General features: G+C 38.4%; 1 protein-coding gene across 1 annotated transcript in view; it reads left to right on the top strand.

Annotated features, from left to right (window-relative positions):
• Positions 1–12784, top strand: part of LOC122788658 (deleted in malignant brain tumors 1 protein-like) — a 1289564-nt gene that overhangs the window by 559494 nt on the left and 717286 nt on the right. Inside the window, exon 21 of the mRNA XM_044055554.1 lies at positions 8736–9127. Coding sequence (XP_043911489.1) covers positions 8736–9127 — 392 coding nt within the window. The remainder of the gene's footprint in view (positions 1–8735; positions 9128–12784) is intronic.

Genomic DNA, 12784 nt, shown 5'->3' with positions numbered 1-12784 from the left:
TATTTATTTATTTGATTTATTTGACATTTGTTAACTGGGATAGTCCGATCGGGTCACAAGACCCATTTTCAGAGGAGGCCCAGGGAGAAAAGCTCCACAATTTTAGAAAATTACAAGACTTACAAGCAAAACTATAATATGTAAGTATACAGTGAGTACATTGCTAGTTTAACTGTGATAACACTTTAAACAAAGACATATAAGCAAATTTAGTAGACTTACATATACAGTGAATAGATTACATGTTTATCTTAATAACACTTTACACAAAATTATAAATTTGACAAGACTTTTACAAATTTTACAAGACTTTTAACATGATACAATGTCACTGCCTCAGTGATAGGATATTTGCATAATACCATTCTTCATGTTTGAACTGGAAGAATACTTGTGCTGTTTAGATTAATTCATCAGGGGGTAGAAAGATAGGAATAGCATGGTACATTTTTTCCAGTCTTGAAAGTGCTTAATGGTAGTTGACATATTAACATAATTGAAGGAGGTATAGGAGTACAGGTTGTGCAGTTGCCTGGGGTTATGCTTGGTAATAGCCATGATTTATTTAGGTGTTCCTTTAGAAAGGCTTTAAAGAGAGGTAAGATAGGAGTTAGCCTAATGTTGGGAGGTAGGGTGTTCCAAGATTTAGCAATAGAGTGTGAGTATAGAGATCTTTCTGGGTATCTAGAAGGTTTATAGATTTCAAGGAGGTTTTTTATCGTCAGATCTGAGGGATGTGTTTGGTTTGTAATGTTGTATTAAGTCTTCTAGAGCTGGACAGGCAGTGGGCCTATAAAATAGGTTGTGTATTGTAATGAGGTGTGTGTATGAATGCTGTTGTGTTAATTCTAACCAGTTTAATTCTTTGAGTGATGTACAGTGATGTGTACGGTAGTTGGAGTTGGTTGCGAACTTTGTAACTTTGTTGTAGCATTACTCTAATTTAGTTTTGGTGGAGTTCTGCAGATTGGTTAGTATACAGGAACCATAGAGATTTGATGGAAGCAAGAAGGTTTTAGCCTGGTTAGTTTTGTTTGTAGTGGTAAGGAATTGTCTGTTTATGTAGAGTATTTCTAGTTTTTTATGTTTTTTTTATTTTTTTTGTTGAATATGAGGATCAAAGTTGAGTTTATCATCAATTATAACACCAAGTAGTTTAGTTTCTTGAATGATTTCTAAGATGGTATTGTCAGCTACATAAATATTTAGTTGGCCTGGGTTGATGGTGATATTTTTGGAGAGGAATATCATAACTTTTTTTTTTATTTAGAAAGAGTTGGGAGCCTGTAAACTATGATTCAATTTCTGAGAAGGATTGTTGGGTTTTGATTAGCAGTTCAGGGAGGGTACGGGAGGTGCAGATTAAGTTTGAGGCATCTGCATACTGTATTAATGTTCCTGGGGAAAAGGAGGTATATAGGTTATTGGTGAATATGTTAAATAGTAAGGGTCCTAAGATAAAGCCTTGTGGTACTCCTGTGGGGTATATTAGGAAGGGGAGAGTTGGTTTGACTGTTCAACTGCTTGTTTCCTATCATGGAGGTAAATTTGGAAACACTGGAGTGTGGAGGAGGAACAACTTTGGCTGGACAGTCTGTTAAGTAGTAAAGTGTGTGAAACAGTATTGCATGCTTTGGAGAGGTCTAGGAATATTTCTGCTACTAGGTGGCCTTTGTCTCTGGCTTTATTAATGGTGTTTGTAAAGGATAGTAGTGCTGTGATTTGGCCTGAAGCCATGTTGAGTTTGAGAGAGCAGGTTGTTTTGGAGTAGATATTTCATGATTTTTTGGTGAATACACCTTTCCATGATTTTGGACAGAGGGATAGTACTGATATTGGGTGGAAATTAGAGATTTCCATGGATTGTCCTCCTTTATGAATAGCTGTTATGTGAGATAGTTTCCATATTGTAGGGACTGTGGGTTCAGAGAGTGACCTGTTTATTAGGATGCTGACTAGATATGCAATTAAGTCTGGGGTGAGTTTAGGTATTGGGTGGGAGATTGTCTGCTTATGTGGAATAGGGTTTGAGCTTGAGTAGTACATTTTTTATTTGAGAGGTGGGTATGGGATGGAAAATGAAAGTATTGTTGGAGCTATTTTGCTGGTTAGTGGTATGGTGATGGGATTGTCTTTTGTGGGGGATGTTAAGGAATTGTTGTTGGACTGTAGGTTTAGTTGTGAGTTACCTGAGTTTGTAGAGGTGAGAAGGTCTTTAATGGATTTTATGAAATGTTTGTTAAATTATTCAGCAATTTGTGCTGGGGGGCACTAGGTGAAGGGGAGTTGTCTTTGTTTGAGCCTGGGTTGAAGAAGGTAGTTTTAGAGTGGCAAAATGTTTTGGGGTTGTATTTATGTTGAAGCTGGAGGTTGGAGTAGTATGATTGTTTACACTTGTTGACTATTTTGGTTACTATATTGCATAATGTTTTATAAGCTTGGAGATTTTGTTTGGTTCTGTTTTGTTTCCAATTGCTACATTCTATGTCTCTTTGCTTCATGAGGTCAATGCAGTTGACTGTTAATCATGTTTTTTTTCTTTTCTTTACCTTCTTTGTTTGTATGGGGCCAGACTATCAATTATTTTTAAGAAATTAGTATATAGGTAGTGAACAGCATGATTTAGTGGTAGTAACTTTAGGGGTGACCAGTTTATTCCATTTAGTAGGTTGGGTGTTTCTTGATTGAGCCTAGTGGTATTTCTAACTGTTTTTATGGTATGTTCTTTTGGGAGGTGGGTGGTTGCTCTGATGACAAAGGCTGGAAGATGGTTGCTTAGTGAATTTGATAGTGTACCTGAGGAGGAGAAATTTGTTGGGTGGGATACAAGGATCCAATCAAGAGTACAGTGGTTAGTGAAGTATTTGTTGTACCTTGTAGGTTCAGTGATTAGTTCTTTAAACCAATAGAACTATATATTTGTGTTTGGAGAGTTTACAGTGATGACTTTGCAATTAATATTCATATCTGCTAAGATTACAGTTTCTAGTTGATGCTTTCAGTTGTCCATGACAGTATGTCTTCTAGGACTGGTACATTGTTTCCTGGAGGAATATAAACTGCTATGAGACAGATTTCTTTTTTAGAGTTGTTAAGATTTAGGGTATTTATTGGCACTTCAGCATTAAGGAATTTGGGTGGTTTGTGTGGGTAAGGAGTTATACTGAGTCTGCTATCCTCCCCTCCTCTTTTTAGTGTGTCTAGTCTAAAGATGGTATAGTTAGGGAATATAATTTCAGTACCTTTTATTCCAGTGTATAGCCAGGTTGCTGTTATGGCTAAGATGTCTGGGTTGTATTGTTCAATACAAGCATGCAGGGAAGTTATTTTATTGCATAAGCTTCTTAGGTTTTGAGTAAATAGGATTAGGGACTTGGAACTAGGTTTTACATTTGGTCCGGGGTGTATATCACTATTTTGTAGTAATTTTAGTATTAGGTAAGTTTTCAGTGGTTTGCATTTAGTTTTATGGCATGGATTTAGTGTACAAAGAAGGGGTTTGGTGGTATTGTGGGTTTTTATTTTGCTGTTGGGGTTTTAGGGGAAAGGATAATAAAATAGTTGCAGGCAGATATTCGAGTAATGCTTTAGTTGTTGAAATATGTTGGTGGAGGATGTAGTGTTGTAGATGAGTATGGCTGCTTTATTTGTAAGTGATGTGGCTAACCTAAGTAGTATTAATATTATGAATAAAATGGGGAATGTTAGTAGTATCTTATGTGGGATATTGGACATAGTGGGTATTGGTGGGTGGGGTTTATTAGAATATAGGATGAGTCTAATTGTGGTGTTTGATGAGTGGATAGTTTAGTTGTTATTTTGGTGGGAAGTGGTATGATTTGTTGAGAGAAGAATGTGGGTGGGTCTGTATAACTAAAATATGTAAGTATACATGCAGTGGGTGGGAATGGGGGTAGGGGATGGGAGTGAACAGAGTGAGTCCAACCTGGACCTTCTTTGCAGCCATCTTCAAAAAAATCAGTAAGGTATTAAAATCAGGGAAAAATCAAAAGGATATATTACTTAAAAGTAGAGTTTTAAAACAGAGTAGAATGCCTTTAACAATGAAATATAACTTGGATTCAGCACAGAAATGCTTACTGCATGGATAGTCTACTGTGCAATAAGAAAAATACTGCTGGTGACTAGAATCAGATTATCTGTAGATGCAGAGCAATGGTATTGGCTGAAAGTCGCTGCTAAAATTAATGGGATAGTTTGCATTTAATACACATTTAGACTGTTTGTGACAATGTTTGTGAAGTGCAAGATGATTAGAAACCAATCAGTGACCCTTAAGAAAAGGTATGTTAATTTGCACAGTCACTCTACTTTATACTATTAAATTAAGGCAAGTATAGACATTATCTAATTTTACTGTGAATTTCTTAAAATAATATAATATTAAAGCTGAGGTTAGGTACAGATGAAGAGGAGAGGTATTGATATGTTATTTTATAGATGTAAGTTATTCTCAAAAGAAAACAGACTGTGATTTGAGGGGAACACTTACTGGAGAGGGTTATGCAGCTGTTGCTTCCTGGTGATGAGCTCATCAGTACAGTGGCTTGAGTAAGTAAATATACAACTTTAGCAACAGAAGCTAGCCTTATTTCCTTGGGGGCTTTGATGGTCTTAGTAGCTGCCTTCAGTTTATTGGTAAGTTTTCATTGTGATGAAGGGTTCTTTCCTTTCAAGGAAGTCTAAGCTGTTTCTTCCTTCTCTTGCATGTGCACTGATGTTTTCTGACCACCAGGGAAGACTGTTACTGACTTTGCCTCTATATTTGGTCCTGGTGTGGACAGCTCTAATAGAACATTTATTGTAATAAGCATAATGATCCTTGGCATAGGTAGCTGCATATTTCAGATCTATTTAGGGGCAGCCTGGTAGAATTTTGGGATTTTGTCATATGATTGTAAAAGGTTAGCATTTTTGAATTCTCTAAAGAGGCTGGTGTTGGTAACCATGGGAGAAGATATTCTGAGGGTAAAGGTAATCTTAACAACTGAGAGATCAACCATGGTCAGGAAGCAGTCCAGATCAGAGTTTGTAAGAGTTAAGTAAGGCATATTACAAACCCTGGTATGGTTATGGACAATTTGATCCATGGAATTCTCATTCACACGTGCAACCTAAGAAACTTTTTGCAAATCCAACATTAAAAGTATAAGTACTCCTGTGTATGGAGAGGTTTCTAAAGTCTCAGAGGATTAGAGATCCATCTCTAACTGGGATGTCTTCTAGGAATGCCATTAACTTCTGACAGTCCTAAAAGGCCATAGAAACAGACCATTAACAAGTTGCAAGTATAAAATCTGACTTGCCTAGTGTAAGCTGAAGCACAGTGTGTTCACTGAGTAGGTCATTAGGTATCACTTTGGAAGGGATGAAATCCCTGTCAAAAACTAAGAGATTGACACCATTACTCATGTGCTTGAAGGTGTGACAGTAACAGAATCCAAGTAAAAAGGTGATGTTCTCATTACATTTGAGCCATGTCTCAGTCATTACACAAACATGGACTCACTCCAGATGTAGAAGTCCCTTCAAATCAGGCTCCTGTCATTAAAAAGAGCCACCTTGATTTTGTCTAATTTATGATTTGGTTTGTTGGTTAGGTGGGGATGTTCATTAGTGCCTAAAAACACACACTGGGAGCAGCAAAGGCTTTAGCCAGTATGCAGAAGCCCATGATTGAGAGGTGTAGACCATCTTCAGTAAAGCAAGTAGGATTGCTGATCATCTTGTCCCAGGGAGACACATACTGGACTTCCCCAGGAGCTTAGCCAATAGCTGACACCAATGATATTGCTTTGAATCTAGGCAGCAGTCTTGGTGAAGGGAGGATATATTTGATTTCTGGGAAAGTTTGACTGGGTAGGTGCTCATTTCCAGTGGAGGCCTAATGAGAAACACTCCAAAGTATTAGAAAAATATTTTAAGAACAATAATTTAACAATCTTCAAAAATGATACAAAAACATCTACAGTTTAAATAATTATACCAAAATTAAATACAATGTGAAAACATTGGTTAAGAATAGATATAATTTATATGACAATGATTTAATATTTACATAAATTTTTGTGAGTTTATAAAAAATTAAAGGTAAATTAGTATAAGACAACTGGAAAAGAAAAACAGGGTTATGACATATTAAGAAAGACGAGGAGAGAAACTGATTGAAGTAAGGAAGTGATTGATGAAGGGAGAGTAAGGAGGTGTAAGGTATGAATAGGTACTTGTTCATAGTTTAGGATATAGTTTATCCCGGTGATATATTTGAGGGAAGCTTGCAGAGTAAGCTCCAGAAAGTTCTGCATGTCTTCAATGTGTTTTTATGTCAGATTGTTTACTCCAAAATGGACTATACATACTAGAGAAGAATATTTTATGGGGTCTTGAAATATCAGCAATCCTGGCTCCAGCAACTATATTATTGTTCACCTTGGTAAGTATGGAATCAGTGTGCCTAACAATGGAGTCACCATTTACTAAGATGTTTCCAGAACTTGATTCATTTTTGTCAGCCTCTGGGGTGTTTTGGTGTTTGTAAAATGTTGATGAAGGCATGCATGTAGTAGATGTAGTTGGGAATTTCACTAATGCCTACATTTATAAGTTCTAGAAGGCTTAGTTAATTATTTATTAAATAAATTAGTTTATAACTGTTTAATGCTAATAGAATGAGAATTCTGCATTTCTGTGAGTGAGACTGTAACAGCATGATGCAGATGGAATAAATTTGGTTGAGCAAATGTTCATTTTCAGTTAAAAGGCATCAGTTATACTACCTTTAGAAACCAAGTCATACAATTCTGGCAATGGCTGGAAAGGTAGACTGCTATTGTGCCATACTGACCAGTGCTATTATTTATAGGAAGCTGGGGGAAGAAGGTGTGGGGGCAATAGGGTCTATATTAAATTGTAGAAATGGCATTTCAGCAAATGCTGTTTCAATGACACATAAAAAGCGAAATGCAATAACAACGAAAGCTCAGGTTAGCGATTTTTTTCATAGGGATAAAATCGCTTGGCCTGAGCCATGACATTGCCCTTTACCCTACTGTAGTGTGATCTCGGAGTTGGTATATTTAGTTAGGGGGTGTAGGGGGAACAGCCTCCCACACTGGGGGGTGTGGGGGGTGACTTTGAAATGTTTCAATGTGTGTGTTTGTGTTGTTGGTCTACTGATTTGTTTTATCTAGTAAAAAAATCGGTGACATGGAGTTTCGCTGTTATTGTATTTCGTTATTTATATGTCATCGAAACGGCATTCGTTGCAATGCCATTTTGACAATTTAATACAGACCCGGGGCAAAAGAGGGAAGATGATTACACAGTCCAAATGAGTCTGTAGGAGATAGCAATGAGATAGGGTTGAACTGTTTTCCTATTATGAAGACTGTTTGAAATATCTTTGTGAGCTTGTAGATTTTGGCTGTACATTGTTCAATTTATTATAGGGATTATGAATTTTACAGATTTGAATAGGAGTACTTTGCAAAACATAGACAGAATTAAAGTCAAATACAAACTATAAAAGAAACATTCATTAACAACACCCAGCTGTAGGTTGCTGTATAAATGTTGGACCCAGCGATCATAGTCTCTGCCCAGTATTAAATGGATCCACTTACTACATCATATAGTCTCTGCCCAGTATTAAACGGATTCACTTACTACATCATATAGTCTCTGCCCAGTATTAAACGGATTCACTTACTACATCATATAGTCTCTGCCCAGTATTAAACGGATTCACTTATTACATCATATAGTCTCTGCCCAGTATTAAACGGATTCACTTATTACATCATATAGTCTCTGCCCAGTATTAAACGGATCCACTTACTACATCATATAGTCTCTGCCCAGCATTAAACGGATTCACTTACTACATCATTTAGTCTCTGCCCAGTATTAAACGGATTCACTTACTACATCATATAGTCTCTGCCCAGTATTAAACGGATTCACTTATTACATCATATAGTCTCTGCCCAGTATTAAACGGATCCACTTACTACATCATATAGTCTCTGCCCAGTATTAAATGGATTCACTTACTACATCATATAGTCTCTGCCCAGTATTAAACGGATTCACTTATTACATCATATAGTCTCTGCCCAGTATTAAACGGATTCACTTATTACATCATATAGTCTCTGCCCAGTATTAAACGGATCCACTTACTACATCATATAGTCTCTGCCCAGCACTAAACGGATTCACTTACTACATCATATAGTCTCTGCCCAGTATTAAATGGATTCACTTACTATATCATATAGTCTCTGCCCATTATTAAACAGATTCACTTACTCATGCTTCTTTTCTACGTACATTATTTTTCCCAAATGAAGCTATCATCCCGCTGAGCCTTGAAGATTCATGTCACTACTCTTGCAGTAAATGTCATGCCTTATAAAACAAAACATTAGGTGAATATTTAATGCCCATCATCGAGGAATTACTACAGTACCACTCCTTAGCTTGCACGATGCAGTCATTTTTTTCTTTTTCATTTTAAACGATAACTTGCTTGGGCTAAATGAGTCACTGCTTCATTGTAATGCTACTTATCATCAAACAGGTGGTGTCATTACAGTGATTATCCAGTTGTTAGGAACAGCTTCCCTTTTAATGATGAACTATTGTGTTGTCTGTGAAAAATGCATTGTAATTAATCACCACTGTTTATTTCACAATGTTTTGTTGTTATTTAGGAAAATGATGGCAATATTGTCTACTCAAACACGGTAACAGCTTCACGTTCTGGCTATCTAATCACTCGACAAAAGACATTTCAACTACAAGTGGCATGCAAAATGCAGCAGAATACAATTGTGGAAATAATGTATGTAGCTAATGACACGGGAGTGAAGCTACATGACACAGAACAAGGACGATACAACATAAATATGTCATTTTATGATTCCCCATCATTCTACTCACCAGTACTACAGTCTCCTTATTTTGTTGACCTGAACCAGGACTTGTTCGTTCAAGCAACTCTGCAGAGTTCAGACTGGAATCTAGAACTGTTTGTAGATACATGTGTGGCATCCCCCTTGAGGTCTGACTTTGTCACCAAGCCATATGATTTGTTAAGAAATGGGTAAGGATGCATTTTTATTTGCCAGATAATGACAAGATTATAAAACAAACTATACCTTTTGCAATTAATTTACCACTTTTTTCATAGTTTCAGCATGCACAAATGGAGGGACAGACATAAAATGAAATGCTCAGTTTCAATGAAAGTGAGATGCAAACAAAGTGAGAACTTTCTGTATTAGAAATACTCTCTAGGAGAATTTCATGACTTTGTTCTGTTTTATTACTGGAAATTTACCAAATGGAAATGACTGCAGTATATTCCTATAACTATAGGAAGAGGCTGAGAGTTGACCTGTGGTCTATCAAGTCCACTTGACTGTTGCATCCAAGCCTTACACAGCTGCAAGATGTCTTCACCTACACAGTTATTTGTTTATACATACATACTTTTACATTATTTACATCTTTTCATTTATCTGTATCATGAATCATTTATCCCTTTCAGTGGCCAGTAGTCAGCTCTTATTCATCACAGAAGCACTCCTTAAAATGGAGACCATCAACATTTGTGCCATAACAGAGGCCTGGTTCAAAGCAGCAGAAAGCACCCCTACCAGGCTATAACTCATTCCACACCTTTCAGCCCCAGAACTTGGACCGAATCTCCAAAGGCTGTGGTGTTTCCATATTCATAAAAAATGTGCACACCTCCAGACTAGTAGCCCAATATAACATATATGAGATACCTCAGGTGCAGCTAACAATGGGTAAGACAGTGATTCAGGTCATAGCCTGCTATAGATCCCCAACCATGTCCCAAGACTTACACTCCATGTTCCTAAGTACCCTGGAGAATATTAGGGTCCAGCCTAACACTCTCATACTGGGTGACTTCAACTACCCCTCCATTAACTGGGAAAACTACTCATTTACCAATACACTTGCCCAATGTTTCCTGGAATTCATTAATTCCAGTGCCCTGGACAAGCTCGTTCTTATCCTCACTAGAGGTAGCAACATCCTTGACGTGGTCATTACTAACATGGACGCCCATTGCACTACACCAGTAGTCAACTCCTGCCTGGTTAGATCCGACCACAAACTAATCACCTTGGAAATACACATCACTCACCGCCCACCCCCGCAAAGGTAACCACCATGAAAAACTTCTCCAAAGCTAACTTTGGACTCCTAAAAGCAGAGGTGCCTAACTTCACAGCACCCATACAAATGGAGATCAGTTGCATGACCACCAAATCATACACCAATGCACTGTATAAACACATACACAAATGCATGCATCTCACCATATCCAAAAAAAGGTAGCCAATCTGGTGGTCCCCCTGCCATAAACAAACTCTACAACAGAAGGAGGAAACTGATCCAGACACTGTGAAGTCAAAAGACTGGAAAAACTCCCTTATCAGCCTCAACAAAAAGTTGAGATCCCTCATCAAATCTTCTAACTCTAGCTATGAAAACAGAATTACAGCAGATAGTAAAGAAAACCACAAGGCCTTCTATAGTTATGTAAAGAATCTCCACGGCAATACCCAGATTTGCTCTGAGCTACTGCACAATGGTATCTCTTATACTGAGCCAACAGATATTGCCAATATACTGGCCAACAGATTCAATGTCAACTTTAACCCCCCCAAGGGACCAGTCACAATACCAGTAGATTGCCGGGCACCCAGTATTACTGCTGCACAGGTTAAAAAAGCACTGTCCAAGGCCAAGAATACAGTTTCTATGGGATCTGATAATATCCCTGGCTGTGTTCTACATTAACTACAATTGTTACCTCACCTGTGTGCCCCGTTCAATATCAGCCTCACCTCAGGCTTTGTCTCTACCAAATGGCGCACTGCTACAGTCATCCCTCTCCCCAAAGGAGTGACTACAGACTCTGGGAACTATTGCCCCTTTAGCCTGATGAGACTGATATGCAAAACTATGGAACACATCATCATAGACCTAATAAACAAGGATGTATGGAATCTCCAAACTCTGGATCCCACACAGTTTGGTTTTGTGAAGGGTAGATCATGCCTGCTCAACTTGGTCAACTTCTTTGAGTGAGTCACCAGAGCTGTGGATGAAAGCAAGGTGGTTCATACAGCCTACCTTGATCTGGCCAAGGCCTCTGATACCATTCCCCACTCAGGAATCAGAAAAACTCACTAAGCTAGGCATCAACCCCTATATCACTAGCTGAGTTGCAAACTGGCTTACAGGTAGAACCCACAGTGTGAAAGTAGCTGATCCCAAGTCAGACTGCCGATAAGTCACAAGTGGAGTCCCACAGGGTTCAGTTCTGGGTCCTCTCCTGTTTGGTATCTACTTCTCTGAAGTCCAGGCCAACATGAAGGGACTCTGGCTGATAAGCTTTGCAGACAATTGCAAGTTGGGAGCTACTATTAACTCCCTGAGTGATGTTGACATCCTACAGAAAGGCCTCACTGAGACCAACAACTGGTGTCAGAACCATGGCCCTAAGCTCAATGCCAAAAAATGTGTCATCATCCCCTATGGAAAAAAAACTGTTCCCATGAATTACCACATTGATGGTAGTCCACTGAACACAAAAGGCGTTATAAGAGATCTAGGAACACAGGTTGACACAATCTCTCTTTTGACCACCACATTGCCACTGTGGTCAGAAAGTCCTTCTATGTGGCACATCTCATTGCTAAGGGTTTTACATCCAGGAAGAAAGAGGTTATTGTCTCCCTCTACTCTTCCCTCATTAGGCCAATCATTGAGTATAATGCCCCATTTAGTATTCACTTCACTAAACACCTGCAACAACTGGAGAGGCCTCAAAAGTACCTCACAAAGGGGATCCTAGGCCTTAAACATTTGTCCTATATGGACAGACTAAAAAAAAAAATCCAACTATTCTCTGTCTCAAATCGTCTACTTGGAGGTGATCTCTACTTGACTTACAAAGCCATGTCTGACCCAGCTCTGTTAGAAATGCTACATCTAAAGAAATCCCAATCTGTCCACACCACATGCTCCAGAGACCTCAACCTCATTACCACAATCAACAGAACATGCTGGAGGACAGGTTCATAACCCAGAGACTGCCCATGCTATGGAATACACTTCCCACACATGTCAAGCAGAGCCCCGTACTAGCCCTCTTCAAGAGAAATCTTGATGAGTGGATGGGAAATAGAAAATTCACTCTAATGATTACTCCAGCGGCCTTACTCAACAGAAGCACTGGGAACTAAGGTCAGTTGGCACAATGCCAGGGTAATCCTATGGGCTAGGCTTGTAAAGGCCCCAGGGCCATTAGCCTAGTACACACCTATGAACGTCTGCTAGTGTAGTCAGGAGCCATACCACTTTCTCTGTGGATCTAAATACTACAGAGTATTATCAGGTCTCCGATCATTACCACAGTTTTATGCTTTTGAGAAAAGGTGATCAAAAAAATTCACCTCAAGAGTGAAGCTTGACCAGTGAATCTTGATGTTCATTTTGAGAACAGTTAGCAAGGACTTGCAATCGTAAGAATTATTTGTAATACATGCAGAGTTTCAGCAGGTTGTGTGAGGTGTATTTAAAGCCATTGACAATTCATGTTACTTTTACTTCTGATTACCATTTGCAGCATTAGGACAGCTACAACTTATTCAGTTACAGATGCAGACTCCATGCATCTTATTTGAAATTAACCATCTCTGATGTTGTAACACCTGAG

Source organism: Protopterus annectens, chromosome 14.part0 (genome assembly GCF_019279795.1).
Source record: "Protopterus annectens isolate FY-2018-M chromosome 14.part0, PAN1.0, whole genome shotgun sequence".
NCBI classification, from domain to species: Eukaryota; Metazoa; Chordata; order Ceratodontiformes; family Protopteridae; genus Protopterus; species Protopterus annectens.
The sequence above is the reverse complement of the archived record's forward strand: the minus strand, read 5'-3'. Positions and strand labels throughout refer to the sequence as shown.